This window comes from Oncorhynchus mykiss, chromosome 22 (genome assembly GCF_013265735.2).
Source record: "Oncorhynchus mykiss isolate Arlee chromosome 22, USDA_OmykA_1.1, whole genome shotgun sequence".
NCBI classification, from domain to species: Eukaryota; Metazoa; Chordata; class Actinopteri; order Salmoniformes; family Salmonidae; genus Oncorhynchus; species Oncorhynchus mykiss.
In genome coordinates this window covers 9,630,419-9,647,720 of record NC_048586.1, presented here as the reverse complement: position 1 = coordinate 9,647,720, position 17,302 = coordinate 9,630,419, and the positions used below count along the sequence as shown (strand labels likewise).

Sequence of the window (17,302 nt, the reverse complement as noted above, 5' to 3'; positions counted from 1 at the left end):
GGACTAAGCTGCATGCTGCTGTGCTCTCTCAACACACACACATCCCTAAGGCCCTCCCCACCACTCACTCAATAACATAGTTAACAGCAGCAGGTCACAGTGAAATACTTCAAAAATATATATATATATGTTTTAAGAGAAATACAATGTTGGCGACAGTGCAATTTAGAAGTAGCCCAAAAAACCCGCAACCCGCTACCAATCCATTTTCACCCGCGACATTGTTTTGAAAGTAGCCCAATTTGTGGGAAAACAGTAAACATGGCAACCCTGCTGCCACTAGCAATCTTGCCAGCAACCTATTGTGCCTTCACTGACTCTTCTGTTGACAACATGCACATCACTTGCTGATTGGCAGCATACTGCATACAGGCTTGGTTTATTCGAGGCGTGGCTTTCAGCCAGCTCTTTTTAGTCTTCCATAAGAGGGGCTGTCATCCCAATTAATCTGGTCTGTTCATAAACATTATGCTTTGACACTATTAGTTCTGCAGGTTTGTTAAAGGCCGACATAAGTGCATGTGATACCGAGCATCATAAGAGCTTTAACATATAGCTAGTTACCATGCAATTGTAATACTCATTTTCCTATCAGACCGTCAGCTCAGTGAGTATGATGGATTAGATATGGTAAGTTACTGTGAAATTTACAATAACTCCCTTGTAACTATTATAGTTGACAGTAAGTTATTGAAAGTTAAACATTAACCTCCTGTGAACCAGTTGCCATTAAAGAGGAACTGACAGCGTTTTAACGACTTTGCAGAAATGAAACAAACAGACAATCATAATACCAGTAAAAAAGATCCAATTCCAAGTTTATGCTACAAAACTTCAAAAGAGGTTTTAAAATGAGTTTGTATTTGACTCAACATTCCATGATGCAGAGTAAGGCATTGTTGGCAGAATAGATGGAGGCAGTTCAATGCATGATCAGTCTAATTCACTAATACATTTCTTGGTAGTCCAACAAATATTGCTATCAGGTTGTAAATCACAGCTGGCCTTGTACATTGTGTGCTGTCTCAAGTCAATCGAGATTCAGTTTCAATTACTCCATATTTTGGATTAAAAACGGACTAATGTAACTAAGGCTGGGAATGTCAATTCAATCAAACTAGCAAGGGCAATGATAAGTCAGTCAATACGTGGCTAATAGGCTAACGTATCTATTTATGTAGCTATTCAGTTAGTGAGCTAAAAACACCACCACTTAACACACCCTCTAACTCTTCGGAAGTGAAATCTTGTATACCCAAATCCTTCTCTGCAGCTGCCACCACAACATCTACTATATGTTCTTGGTAACAAATAACCATCTGGTGGCACTGCTGAGGCAATAATGCACTCCAGACCAAAAGGTTGCAAGTTCAAATCCCGAGAGCATTTACGCCCACTTAGGGCTAGATTCTATCAGAGCCATGCTAGCAAACACCCGCATAGCAGTTGTGTCGGAGGTAGAACTGCGTTAGTGCTGTCAAATCCACAAGTGTCTCCTGGCGTTGTACCTGAAGAGGAAATTGCCATTGGCTGCATGGAGCTGCATTAACAGAAGTCCCATGCAGCCTTGTTTACAAGTTGGATTGTGATATGTAATCTACACATTGACAAGGCTGATATAAATCCTTTAATGATTTTCAATTTGCGTGTTATTATTTCTATATAGCCTACACTTTCTCGTTCTGAACTTCTAGCTTAAGTAGTGTGACTTCATGACAATAACCAACACGAGCAGCTGCTCACTGATTTGACAGCTCTAATGCACACCTCCGACACTGCCAAAACACCAGCTAATGCGGGTGTCGGCTATCTTGTGTTTACGCTTGATCAGAAAGAATCTAGGCCTTAATGTCAAGTGTCTCTGAGCACTGCTACTTTTTAGTTGGTGTTGTAAGATAATGGCACAATTATTGACTTGATTCCGGGCAACTTCTAGCAAAGTTCAGAAATGTATTCTTGATAATAAATCTATGGCCGATCTCTATCGAAACGTTGTTATACATAAATATCACCTTGGGAGCAAGAGCAGCAGTGTGCAGTATTTTCCTTTCTGTTTTCCATGAGTTTGGCTACAACTCCAGCACCTGTGGAAAGTACCTGGATGTGCGCATGTTTTTCAGCTTTTGTACACAATCTCTATCATGGCCACAGACCCTGTGGCGAGGCAGAAAATGCAGGTTGCTGTCATTTAAGAGGTTGTGACTTCAAATCCCAGGTGAGGTTGCATCCAAAGTAACCAATGTTTAGGTCAATTCTATTTAAGTTCCAGTCAATTCAGAATGTAAACCAAATTTAAATTCCTTTTTTTCCCGATATCGGAATTTCTGTGTACTTCCTGAATACAGTTCATTGTTGTATATTTACTGACAAAATACAGTTCAGTTGTAGAGTATATACTGAACAAAAATATAAACGCAACATGCAACAATTTCACTCAATTGAAATAAATGAATTAGGCCCTAATCGTTGTCCGTAGCTTTTTATTTTTTATTTATTTGACTAGGCAAGTCAGTTAAGAACAAATTCTTATTTTCAATGACGGCCTAGGAACAGTAGGTTAACTGCATTGTTCCTGCTTGTGCCTGCCCATACCATAACCCCACTGCCACCATTGTGCACTCTGTTCACAACGCTGACATCAGCATACCACTTGCCATACACGTGGGTCTGCAGTTGTGAGGCCAGTTGGCAACAGCTCTGGTGGACATTTCTGCAGTCAGCATGCCAATTGCACGCTCCCTCAACTTGAGGCATTGGGTTGTGTTACAAAATGTCACATTTTAGAGTGGCCTTTTAGAGTGGCCCCAGCACAAGGTGCACCTGTGTAATGAGCATGCTGTTTTATCAGCTTCTTGATATGCCACACCTGTCAGGTAGATGGATAATCTTGGCAAAGGAGAAATGTTAACAGGGACGTAAACAAATTTGTTCACAACATTTTGTGCGAATTAATATTTCTGGGATCTTTTATTTCAGCTCGTGAAACATGGGACTTTACATGTTGTGTTTATATTTTTGTTTAGTGTATCAAAAGTTGTTTCCATTATTTTCACCCCAGCTCAGTAGCCAGTAACTTACTGTAAAATTACAGGATTGTTTTTTTTTTTTTAACAGTTTGTGCCATAAGCGTATCTAAAGTATCCTATAAGTTTAAATGGATTTGCAAGTGAGGAATGCCAAGTTCATTTGCAGGATGGGCAAAAAAGTACCTTAGTGCATTGCAATTGACAGTAAATACACTATATATACAAAAGTAAGTGAACACCCCTTCAAATTAGTGGATTCAGCTATTTCAGCCACACCCATTGCTGACAGGTATATAAAATCGAGCACACAGCCATGCAATCTCCATAGACAAACATTGGCAGTAGAATGGCCTTACCAAAGAGCTCAGTGACTTTCAACGTGGCACTGTCATAGGATGTCACCTTTCCAACAAGTCAGTTTGTCAAATTTCTGCCCTGCTAGAACTGCCGGTCAACTGTAAGTGCTGTTATTGTAAAGTGGAAATAGCTAGGAGCAACAATGGCTCAGCCGCAAGCTCACAGAATGGGACTGCCGAGTGCTGAAGCAAGCACCACGTAAAAATCGTCTGTCCTCGGTTGCAACACTCACTACCGAGTTCCAAACTGCCTCTGGAAGCAACATCAGCACAATAACTGTTTGTCGGGAGCTTCATTAAATGGATTTCCATGGCCGAGCAGCCGCAGACAAGCCTAGGATCACCATGAGCAATGCGTCGGCTAGAGTGGTGTAAAGCTCACTGCCATTGGGCTCTGGAGCAGTGAAAACGTGTTCTCTAGAGTGATGAATCACGCTTTACCGTCTCGCAGTCTGAAGGACGAATCTGGGTGGGGCAGATGCCAGGAGAACGCTACCTGCCCCATTGCATTAGTGCTAACTGTAAAGTTTGGTGGTGGAGGAATAATGGTCTGCAGCTGTTTTTCATGGTTTGGGCTAGGCCCTTTAGTTCCAGTGAAGGGAAATGTTAACGCTACAGCATACGATGACATTGTAGGCGATTCTTTGCTTCCAACTTTACAGTTTGGGGAATGCCCCCGTGCACAATGCGAGGTCCGTACAGAAATGGTTTGTCTGGATCGGTGTGGAAGAGCTTGACTGGTCAGCGCAAAGCCCTGACCTCAACCCCATCGAACACCTTTGGTATGAATTGGAAAGCCGACTGCAAGCCAGTCCTAATCGCCCAACATCAGTGTCCGCTCTCACTAATGCTCTTGTGACTGAATGGAAGCCCAGCAGCAATGTTTCAACATCTAGTGGAAAGCCTTCCCAGAAGCAGCAAAGGCGGATCAACTCCATATTAATGCCCATGATTTTGGAATGAGGTGTTCAATGAGCAGGTATCCACATACTTTCGTTAATGTAGTGTATATTGTAAAACACTAATACAGTATCCTATTAATGTAGAAATGTACTGTATAATGGCTGTACAATTTACCATAAAATGAACAGCAATGGCTTACAGTGTAGTTTCATGTTATCAAATGTTGAACCCAAAAATGTCACGTGAATCTTCTTTTTTTTTTTACACTTCACGTGATATTTCACATAATTTAACACTCAGTGTTATATTACCAAAATCCACATGTGAAACTTCATGAGAAATATCATCACATGTGAAGTGTTCCAAAAACACATGGTTTCACATGATTTCACATGTGCAAAGCATGTGATTTTCCACTTGTGAAATCATGTGGTTTTTCCTCAAGGGCTATGGTGATTGTTGACCATATAGCCCAAACAGTTCTGGGTTCAGGCTAGTCTGTTGGCTGTCTCAGGCTGAGAGATTCCTGAGGCGTTGAAAAGGAAAGAATCTGAGTTAAAGGTGGATGTCATGTCACCTCCCATCTGCAGCGCTGTCGGTGATAATGTGAAGTGATAATGTGATTTTGCCATTAGGACAGAGGGGGAGGGAGGGAGGGAGGGAGGGAGGGAGAATGAAGTTGAGAGAGAGACCTGAGGGACAGCCGGTGAGAAGTACAGTGTGATTATTCATATACTTTGTTGTTGCCATTGCTGTTAAAATGAGTCACAATCATCATTGTTGCTTAATTACAAACAGTCTAGTATATTCATGTATTTGACAATCATCGATATGTGTTTACTTTGACAATGTAAGTGTTTTCTTTCCATGTCAATAAAGTATACTTAATTGAATTGAATTGAGAGAGGGAGGGTTCGGCATAGACGAGGGAGATGGGGGAAGAGAGAGGGGGGAGAGAGAGACAGGAGAGCAAAAAGAGGGATCAAAGTCGGTCATATAAGGAGGGATATATGAGGTGACTGACGACATGTCTGGTCTGATTGGGTGAAACGGAGATTAGAGCTACTAACAGTGTCACATAGATTACAGCAGGTTAGAGTCTCATCTATCACAGTGGAAATTTGATTAGATTTACGTAATCATAGTTGGACTCCTATTCAAAAAGCTTCTCAGAGTAAAAGTGTTGACCTAGGATCTGTTTCCCCTGTCAATAAAATGTTATTTGTTAAGATCTGAAAGACCAAACTAATCCTGTATCAGCACTCTGAGACTTTGTGAATACCAACTCTGTGGCCTTTGTCTGACCGCTGAGATGACCATGGTACCTGAAAGTGTTTGCATTCAACAACGGGACTGTCATGACAGCTTGCACTTGTCTTTTGCATACCCTTTTGCATAGCTGGTGTTTCACAACTTCTTTGTAAGCATACTGAGTAGAGTAGAGCTATTGAACAAATAGTCTCCAGACTCGTAGTTTGTGTTTGTTTTGTGGACTGGCTGTAAGATGTTGTTTGGCTTCTGAAAAGAGGCAAGGCATTCGAACAACAATGGACACATTTACCCCTGCCAACACACACACACACACACACACACACACACACACACACACACACACACACACACACACACACACACACACTTTTTCACAGTAACACGGCTGTCCTCTCAATCTTGTTTCCCAGTGAAAAGCTCTGTGTTTTGACACTGGCAGATGCAAAATGAGGAAGGTGAATGTTTGCGGTGGGGTGGACAATTTGTAACCCAAGATTTTTCAAATGCACTCCTGTGTTGGACTGTGCACTCCTGTGTTGGTGTCCTTAGGAGCGCACGTACATGTGTGTGCGTTGGCGTTGGCTTGTATTTGCGCGTGCGCACACGCGTGTGTATTTGTCATACAAACTCTGTAATCTACTGTAGTCCTCCTTGGTTGTTGTTTCTCAGTAGCAGAAAGTTGCGGAGGCTGGGATTTTAAAAGGCTGGCAAACAGTAGCTATGCAGAGAGCAGACAGTGAGAGTAGAAAGAGCTATCTGGATTTCTCCCTTCACTAACATTCGAGAGAAACCACCACACAATCAGGTCAGCAACTGCCTGAAGGTGCTGGGCGGAGAGAGGAGAGGCTGGATGGGGAGAGACAGAGAAGGAGATAAGGAGAGAGATAACGACAGATAGAGAATGAGAAAGATGAGAATAAACAGGGGTAGAGATAGGAAGAGAGGGAAGGCAGGCTGCGTGCACACTGCCCACAAAATGAGGTGGAAACTGAGCTGTACTTCCTAACCTCCTGCCCAATGTTTGACCACCTTAGAGATACTTTTTTCCCCACAGATCATACGGACCCACAAAGAATTTGAAAACAAATCAAACATTGATAAACTCTCATATCTGTTAGGCGAAATACCAGTGTGCAATCACAGCAGCAAGATTTGTGGCCCGTTGCCATGAGAAAAGGGCAACCGGGTGCAGCACAAACAACAAGATGACAAGATGGCGCCGACGGAGAAGGGCGACATCTTACGAGTTCCGACCCATCTTTCCTTTCTTTGTACAGAAAGACCATACTATTATCACATATGACCGCCAAAACACTTCTGGACATCAGATCGACAGTTACTAACCTTGATTTAGACTTAAATACAACTTCAACTCTGACTCAGCTGTTCCACTGTTCATACCGGACCCTATTCCTTTGTTCCATGGGCTACCAAAACACAGCAGGCGTAAACGTGGGAGACAAGGTGGAGTCCTAGTGAAATTGAGGCGAAGAGAAACTGAACGGCGCTCCCCTCCGTTCTATTGGCAAATGTCCAGTCACTGGAGAATAAGATGGATGAGCTTCGTTCGAGAGTCTCCTATCAGAGGAAAGCTGCAATATTATGTCTTTCTGAAACGAGGCTGGATGAGCTGATCACCATTGTCTCTGTTCCCAAGAGCTCCAAGGTAACCTGCCTAAATAAGTATCGACCTGTAGCACTCACATCTGTAATTATGAAGTGCTTTGAAAGGCTGGTCATGATACACATCAACACCATCATCATAGAAACCTTACTGTAGACCCACTCCAATTCGCATACCGCCCCAACAGATCCACAGATGATGCAATCTCAATTGCACTTCACACTGCCCTCTCCCACCTGTGCAAGAGGGGAAATAGCTATGTGAGAATGCTGTTCATAGAATACAGCTCAGCGTTCAACACACTAGTGCCCCCCAAGCTCATCACCAAGCTAGGCAACAACACCTCTGCCATGCTGACCCTCAACACGGGGCCCCCTCACGGGTGTGTACTCACTGTTCACCCACGACTGTGTGGCCGCGCACGACTCCAACACCATCATCAAGTTTGCTGACAACATGGCAGTGGTAGGCCCAGTCACCGAAGGAGAAAGAGGAGAGAGCACGCCCCCATCCACATCGACGAGGCTGTTGTGGAACAGGTCGAGAGCTTTAAATTCATTGGCGTGTGTGTATGTAGGGTTGTGTCACTAAGGACTTAACATGGTCCACACACATCTGCACAGTCGTAAAGAGGGCACGGCAGCGCCTCTTCCCTCTCAGGAGGCTGAAATGTTTTGGCATGGGCCCTCGGATCCTCAAAAAGTTCTACAGCTGCACCATTGAGAGCATCTTGACTGGCTGCATCATCGCTTGATATGGCAATTGCACTGCCCTTGACTGCAATGCGTTACAAAGGGTAGTGCGGACAGGCCAGTTCATCACTGAGGCCGAGCTCCCTGCCATCCAGGACCTCTATACCAGGCGGTGTCAGAGGAAGGCACAAAACGTTTCCAAAGGCTCCAACCAAACGCTACTGGAGCATCGGCTCTTGGACCAACTGGCTCCGAGACAGCTTCTACCCCCAAGCCATAAGACTGCTAAATAGCCAGACCCTATGCACCTTACGCACACTCACTAGACTTTATATACACACCGTGTACACACTACCCTGTCACTCCCACACAAATCCTTCACACGTTCAAACACTACATATGCACACACATAACACACACGAGCACACCAACACAACACAAACAAACCTACATACACGCACACTCACACACACACACACACACACACACACACACACACACACACACACACACACACACACACACACACACACACACACACACACACACACACACACACACACACCTTTCATCATCTGCTGCTACTCTGTTCTTCATTTTAGTCTTGTTATTATCTATCCGGATGCCTAGTCACTTTACCCTGCCTTCATGCACTGTACATATCTACCTCAAGTAGCTAGCACATTGATCTGGTACTGGTACTCCCTGTATATAGCTCCACATTGATCTGGTACTGGTCCTCCCTGTATATAGCTCCACATTGATCTGGTACTGGTCCTCCCTGTATATAGCTCCACATTGATCTGGTACTGGTCCTCCCTGTATATAGCTCCACATTGATCTGGTACTGGTCCTCCCTGTATATAGCTCCACATTGATCTGGTACTGGTACTCCCTGTATATAGCTGCACATTGATCTGGTACTGGTACTCCCTGTATATAGCTCCACATTGATCTGGTACTGGTCCTCCCTGTATATAGCTCCACATTGATCTGGTACTGGTACTCCCTGTATATAGCTCCACATTGATCTGGTACTGGTCCTCCCTGTATATAGCTCCACATTGATCTGGTACTGGTCCTCCCTGTATATAGCTCCACATTGATCTGGTACTGGTACTCCCTGTATATAGCTCCACATTGATCTGGTACTGGTACTCCCTGTATATAGCTCCACATTGATCTGGTACTGGTACTCCCTGTATATAGCTCCACATTGATCTGGTACTGGTCCTCCCTGTATATAGCTCCACATTGATCTGGTACTGGTGCTCCCTGTATATAGCTCCACATTGATCTGGTACTGGTACTCCCTGTATATAGCTCCATTCTAGTGTATTTGATTTTATTCCTTGTGTCAGTTTTTTTTACAATCGCTAGGACCCATTTCTCAACACCTCTTCACACAGTTCACACAGAACTCTTCACACAGTTCTCCTAACCAACTTTCAGCTTGGCACAGCAGTTCATTTCACATCCAAAATGCACTGAAACTACCAAAATACTTCATACATGTCTCAAATCAACACATTTTTCCATAACACAAGCAAAGGTTGTCACCCAACAAGCACACTTTGTCACTCATAAAACAATGATCTGAAAAACACTAACAACAGGTAGCAATGTTTTCTTTTGTAAAATTTCTTTTCAGAACAAGAATGACACCCCTCTACTGTTTAGAATCCACTGCAGTATATGTTACAGGAATGAATCAGACATGATACAATATGCTTCAATATGTGGTATGTCATTTTTTGGCATTGAGTGATTCCAAAATACAAGAATTTGTATATACACCATCTACCGATACAGATACAGTAGCAATTCTAGTCAACCCTGTCTTCTGCATTTGGCCACAGGTTCTCATCCACATCACATCTTATGTTATCTTGGGCAACACACCTAGGAAATAATCTTTTGGCATGCCTGGTCCATCCCTGGCAGTCTCTGCAGATATGTCCAGGCATCCAGCATTCATTGCGTCCAGGAGGGACAGTTGATCATGTGGATGGTGGTCATAAACCTTCCAGCTCCATGAGGAAAATAATTCCTCTATTGAGGAATGGAGAGTAAGGTGGAAGGAAAACAATTCCTCTATGGGGTTGAGGAATGGAGAGTAAGGTGGGAGGAAAAGTGACACCATCCTGGGATGGGCTGTAAACCACTCTGACTGCACAGGAGTGGTGAAATGCCACATTGTTCCATACAATTACAAAAGTTGGCTGATTTCACCTCACCGCAACCCTTTCCTCACCTGACACAACCCTTTCCTCACCTGGCACAACCCTTTCCTCACTTGGCACAACCCTTTCCTCACCTGGTACAACCCTTTCCTCACCTGACACAACCCTTTCCTCACCTGACACAACCCTTTCCTCACCTGACACAACCCTTTCCTCACTTGGCACAACCCTTTCCTCACTTGGCACAACCCTTTCCTCACCTGGTACAACCCTTTCCTCACCTGGTACAACCCTTTCCTCACCTGACACAACCCTTTCCTCACCTGACACAACCCTTTCCTCACTTGGCACAACCCTTTCCTCACCTGGCACAACCCTTTCCTCACCTGGTACAACCCTTTCCTCACCTGGCACAACCCTTCCATAGAGGTCATCCAGGAATGTAATGAGACGCTCTGTGTTGTATGGCCCAATTAGAGGTTTATGTAACAGCAATCCATCAGAGGATATTGCTGCACACATTGTGCTGTTGGCACCCCTCTGGCCCGGGACATCCACTGTGGCTCTTTTCCTAATCACATTCCTTCCTCGCCGCTGTATTTTGGCCAAGTTGAAACCAGCCTCATCCACAAAGACGAATATGTGGGGTGTTTGCCTGGCTTCAATCTCCATGACTCTCTAAAATCAATCCACAAGGCAACACAAGAGTTAGTCTATTACGGTAGTTTACATTATACCTTAAAACATGTCATTGTGTGCCTCTGCCCTGTTTGGTTTTGTTCAAATCCAGTTCTGTATTTTATAGTCATCTTACCTGGATATATTGGTGCCTGAGTTGCTTGACTCGTTCAGAGTTCCTCTCAAAGGGAACAGTGTACAACTTCTTTATCCTGACTTGATGTTGTTTCAGGACTATAGAAATAGTTGTAATGCTTACATTGTGAATATTCCAAATGTAATGTTGTCTGCCAACACTCTGTCCCGAATCTCTGAGTTGTATGTCATTGTTTCTGATGACCATATCAACATTTGCAGTTTCCTCACAGCAGTGAAAATCCTACCTCTTCCGCCTGTGAGAGGTAACCGTTGGGTCCTAAGCAGAAATACAGAAACAATTACACACAAGTGGGTTTGGAGGCTTTGCTCAATTTACTTCTGTAATAAGCAGTTCAGTCAGATGCCCTTGCAGAATGCACATCTTACCTGTTGTTTTGCTGGAAATGTCTCACAATAGATGCCACTGTTGAGCGTTGCAGATTTGTCTGCACTCTCAGACCAGCCTCTCTCATTGATGGACCATGAATTATTATATGAGTTATAGGAGCCCTAATCTCATCTGAGACAACAGTTCTTGATCTTCCTCAGTCTTCTTCCACCACACCAGCCCTGTACCCCAATACTAATCCTAATCCTAACCAACCAGCCCTATACACCAATCCTAAACCTAACCAACCAGCCCTATACACCAATCCTAAACCTAACCAACCAGCCCTATACACCAATCCGAAACCTAACCAATCAGCCCTATACCCCAATCCTAAACCTAACCAACCAGCCCTATACACCAATCCTAAACCTAACCAACCAGCCCTATACACCAATCCTAAACCTAACCAACCAGCCCTATACACCAATCCTAAACCTAACCAACCAGCCCTATACACCAATCCTAAACCTAACCAACCAGTCCTATACACCAATCCTAAACCTAACCAACCAGCCCTATACACCAATCCTAAACCTAACCAACCAGCCCTATACACCAATCGGACTTCAAAATAGTGTCTCTTATAGTTTAACTGGGAATTAAGCTATAGCAGCATTAATCACTGCATTGTTGAGTTTTTTTGTGGAATGAAATCAATGTCTCTACTTCCAAGTAAAAAGGGAAACAACCATTGGCCATATTGCAGGGCAATTTTGATATACCATTTATCACAAAGTTATTTATTTATCACTTCCCTTAATCTTTCAGAGATTCTGCCTCTCTCAGGCTCTTCTCTCTCTCTCTCTCTATTCTCTCTTTTCAGCTAGAAAAAAGGCATCAGACAAACTGCATGTGTCCATAATATTCTTAGATGCTCAGCTGCTCATTTCATTTCATGTATTTCATAACACACTCATTGTTGTCTCGTCCCAGCCAGACAAATGACCTCTATCCAAATGGAACAAAGAAATCCTCTGACTGGATCCTTATTTTATATTCATCATTTTCTTCTGAAAAAAATAATATACCCCCAAATGGGTTTTTGATCAAAGCAAAACCTCAGGGGTAAAGTTATCTTGTTTTTCCAGAGTGCTGTCGGCATAAACAACAAGGTTAAACAGTCGGAGCTTGTTTTTGTTTTGGACAATTGCGCTTGTCTGACCTTTGGATAGAGAACACCTAATAGCATCAATTTACTTAAAAGAAGTAGTACTCCCCAGAGCGCTGTGTGTGCGTGTGCATGCGCATGTGTGCGTGTGTGTGTGTGTGTGTGTGTGTGTGTGTGTGTGTGTGTGTGTGTGTGTGAGAGGGCAATGGAGAAGTTTGGTAATGCATGACAAGTATGCTTAAACCAACATAAACCCTGGTAGCTTTCCAGGCTGCTCTCCAGAAATGGAGGGATAAACGAAGGGAGGGATGGCGGGATGGAGAGGGGGCCATGAGAACATTTAGACAGATGGGAGCTCCTGTTGAGAGATGGCAACACGGACCGTGGAGATGAATACAGTGCGTCTTTATTTATCAAGTCCATCTCTCCACTCTCGCTCTCTCTATTTGACTCCTCCATCTCTCCCCTCTCTGCCCCCTTTTACGTCCCTCTCCTTTACCCTCACACACTACCTCCCTCTCCTCTAGTTACCTCCTGTTGGCCTCAGCTCTTGTTAGATTTACCATGCAGTATGTAGAGCAGTGTCTTGGGGTGAATATCCACACTTCTCCCAGTAGGAGAGAATGGAATACAGTCTGTATTCACTGGACAAACTAACACCTCCATTGTGTCAGAGCAATATAAAGTGCGTTTTGGCACACAGTTTCTGCTTAGGATGGTTGTGCTGTGTTTTACAACCTGTGTGTACTGAGACATTCTGAATGGATCCTTGGCACTGGGACACTGCTGCCTGTGTGTCTTCTGTCTGCATGCCTGCTCGAGGCTCCATTGTGCCTAATCCTTCGTGTGTGTGTGTGTGTGTGTGTGTGTGTGTGTGTGTGTGTGTGTGTGTGTGTGTGTGTGTGTGTGCCTGTGTGACCTCGCCTAGCTTCAGCTGAAATTACATGTGTGAAATGTAATGTCTTATTGAATCAAGCTCTAGACTGAGATGGCCTTGGGGTCACTATGGTGATGAGAAAGGCCCACACTACTTCTGTAGTATCATTCAGTCACAATAACAAACAAGTAGCCATTGGCCAAATGATCCTGCTGGTGGTTATCTCTCCAGGGGGAGTGTTGGACAGTGGACACCCCTGCTTTTGACTCTTGTATGCTATTGAAAACCCCATTTGCAAATCCTATTGAAAACACGATTGCAAATCCTATTGAAAACACTATTGAAAACCCTATTGAAAACACTATTGAAAACACTATTGAAAACACTTTTGAAAGCAAGAAACAAAACAAGAGAAAATGACTGATATGAGCTTGACCTTTATGGTTTGGACTGGGAGTGGGCTGACTGTTGAGTGGTACACTCTTAGAAAACCTTTGAAGAACCCTTTTTGGTTCCATGTAGAACCCTTTCCACAGAGGATTTTATATTAAACCATAAAGGGTTCTACCTGGAACCAAAGAGGGTTCTACCTGGAACCAGAAAAAGTTCTACAGTACAATGGGGGACAAACGTAGACCCATTTTGTAACCCTTTTTTTCTACGAGTGTAGGGGAAACAGCCCATTCTATATGTGGATGTGTGTTAACTTTGGACTGATAGATATAAAGTACTGTCCTAGGTTGTGTCTCAAATTACCCTATTACCCATGAGATGTGCTATTATGAGGGAACACTATAGGGTGTGATTTATTCATTTTTTATGAGATTGATGAGGCATGGAGAAGTGGTTAGGGGTAGAGGCTTGTAGGTCAATTACAGATGAACTACAGCTGGGGACCTCCCTCTCTCTCACTCTGTGTGTGTGTGTGTGTGTGTGTGTGTGTGTGTGTGTGTGTGTGTGTGTGTGTGTGTGTGTGTGTGTGTGTGTGTGTGTGTGTGTGTGTGTGTTGGGGATGTGAAAGTCTTCAGCTATTTTCTGCTCTCTACACTTCCTTGATATTGAAATAAGCAGGGGATCAGTTGATGTGTTTGTCTCTTTCTCATTACATTTTTAAATTGGTGATTATTTGTATACTTGTCTGACATTTTACTGCATTGTTAGGAGCTAGTAACATAAGCATTTCGCTGCACCCGCTATACAATCTGCTAAACTGTGTACACGATCAATACCCTTTGATTTGATTTGATGTACACAACCAATACAAATTTACGACATTTACAAGTACAAAATGTTCCATCATCAACTTACAAAACACAATCATATAAACGAATGCATTCTTCAGTCAAAAGGTCACCAATTAGCCACCTGAATTGCCCTAGCAGCACCAAAACATAACATTTTATAGAGATTTCTGGAGTTTATTCCACCTCTGGCCTTCTGTTTTCTCACAGACTCATACTGTATCACAGCCTGCTATATCACTGGGCTATACTCTCCTGTTCTACACAACAGGACAAACACAGGGGGAGGACGAGAGAGGGGATATGGAGAGGAGGGACATCTTCATTTCATCCACATTAGATGTTCAGCTGGCATGTTTACACTAACCTCTCCCTCTCTCTCCCTCTCCCTCTCTTTCTGTCCCCTCTCTCTCTCATTCAGGGCTGAGTGCAGCTAAGCTGTTGAAGGAGAAAGGGCTGAGTCCTGTGGTTCTGGAAGCTAGAGATCGGGTTGGTGGACGGACCTTCACCGTACGGGTAAGACCTCAGTCAGACCACAGGCAAAGTGCCAGTCAAAGTGTAATCCCGATAAGAATCCAGTTCTCTCTCTGATGACCGTACCAGGTCCCTCTCTAGATGCTGTCTAGCAGCTTAACTTGTGTTATAACTTAAATCATTTTCAAGCAACTGATTTGGTTAAAGATTTAAACTAAATTGATCTCTGGGATTAGGATGGTCCACTTCTTGTCTGATGAACCCCTCCCTCCCTCTCTCTCTCTCTCTCCAGAATGAGCAGACTAAGTATGTTGACCTGGGTGGGGCCTACATCGGGCCTACACAGAATCGGATCCTCCGATTGGCTAAAGAGTACGGAGTCGAGACCTACAAAGTCAACGAGGAGGAGAGGCTGGTGCATTATGTAAAGGTGTGTGTGTGTGTGTGTGTGTGTGTGTGTGTGTGTGTGTGTGTGCATGTGCAAGCATGCTGAAACCCAGTGCGGGACCACATAGGCCACGTCTGTCCCTGTCCTACTTATTTAATTGAACAGAACAAACACAGGACAGCACTGTTAGCAGGGCTTGGCTGCAGTTAGTATTGACCACTTCCATTAAACCAGGTGTACACAACATCCTAACATCACTGAGCCTCTCACATTAAACCATTGTTTTTCCTGTCGTTTTGTTTGTCTTGCCAACAGAGTGTTGCGTAGACTAAACCATCTGGCACAGACAGGGGGTTACACGCTACATGCATGTAATGATGTCATTAGATTTAACGCTCAGAGCAGCCTCGTAAACGTTTTCAGTCAGACACTCACGCTTGCCATACAAAGCTGAAATATCTAGCCAACCTTTTGAATTGAAAACATTGCTTGTGAACTTCAGAGCGGTAAAGATTTGACACTTGGTTAAAGGCGAGTACAAACCCATACTAGTAGCAGTCATTGCTCCTGCTACATGGATAATGTTAAACAACATCATCAGCTCACTTTCTTCTTCTCTGCTCTTATTGGCTATTGCTGATCACCGTTCTCAGAACTTGTCTCACACTAGAAGAGCATTGCTGATTTTGTGCCGATAAATGAAAACATATTTGAAAATATTGGGTCGTCTGGGACGGCTCAAAGATGAGATCGATAGCCCTCAGATTGTGTCTCTGACTCGCTCACATGAAATGTGACGGCCGCGCATCCTGTGTAGGCAACGACATGTGGATTTTGTCTCCGATCTCAAAAACGTGTCTGGGACAGCTAAAGCGGGGCCAAAATCGTGTAGTGTCCACCCGGCTTTAGACAGCCAGAACAGAATCTGTTTTCTCACATTCTAATGCAGAGGAAATGCATGTCTCTCTTCCAGTCATGACTATCTGGCCATGCTTGAAAGGACTGAACACTATCGGGCCATGCTAGAGAAGACATGACCTCACTCAACCCTTACCCCTAACGCTAGCACTCATGTCCACATACCGGTTCAACCCTAACCCGCAAGCACAACCCTAACCCTAGCTTCATGGCCACATCCCAGTTCAAACCTTGACCCTAGCTTCATGGCCACATCCCGGTTCAACCCTAACCCTAGCTTCATGGCCACATCCCAGTTCAACCCTAACCCTAGCTTCATGGCCACATCCCGGTTCAACCCTAACCCTAGCTTCATGTCCACATCTTGGTTCAGCCCTAACCCTAGCTTCATGGCCACATCCCAGTTCAACCCTAACCCTAGCATCATGTCCACATCCTGGTTCAACCCTAACCCTAGCATCATGGCCACATCCCAGTTCAACCCTAACCCTAGCATCATGGCCACATCCTGGTTCAACCCTAACCCTAGCTTCATGGCCACATTCTGGTTCAACCCTAACCCTAGCTTCATGGCCACATCCTGGTTCAACCCTAACCCTAACCCTAGCTTCATGGCCACATCCTGGTTCAACCCTAACCCTAACCCTAGCTTCATGGTCACATCCCAGTTCAACCCTGACCCTAGCTTCATGGCCACATCCTGGTTCAGCCCTAACCCTAGCATCATGGCCACATCCCAGTTCAGCCCTAACCCTAGCATCATGGCCACATCCCAGTTCAACCCTAACCCTAGCTTCATGGCCACATCCTGGTTCAACCCTAACCCTAGCATCATGGCCACATCCCAGTTCAACCCTAACCCTAGCATCATGTCCACATCCGGGTTCAGCCCTAACCCTAGCTTCATGGCCACATCCCAGTTCAACCCTAACCCTAGCATCATGTCCACATCCCAGTTCAACCCTAACCCTAGCATCATGGCCACATCCCAGTTCAACCCTAACCCTAGCATCATGTCCACATCCTGGTTCAG

At 44.2% G+C, this 17,302-nt stretch overlaps 1 protein-coding gene across 1 annotated transcript in view; it reads left to right on the top strand.

Moving 5' to 3' along the window:
* mao (monoamine oxidase) overlaps positions 1-17,302 on the top strand; it is a 63,288-nt gene that overhangs the window by 15,746 nt on the left and 30,240 nt on the right. Inside the window, exons 2-3 of the mRNA XM_021578875.2 lie at positions 14,911-15,005; positions 15,256-15,393. Coding sequence (XP_021434550.1) covers positions 14,911-15,005; positions 15,256-15,393 — 233 coding nt within the window. The remainder of the gene's footprint in view (positions 1-14,910; positions 15,006-15,255; positions 15,394-17,302) is intronic.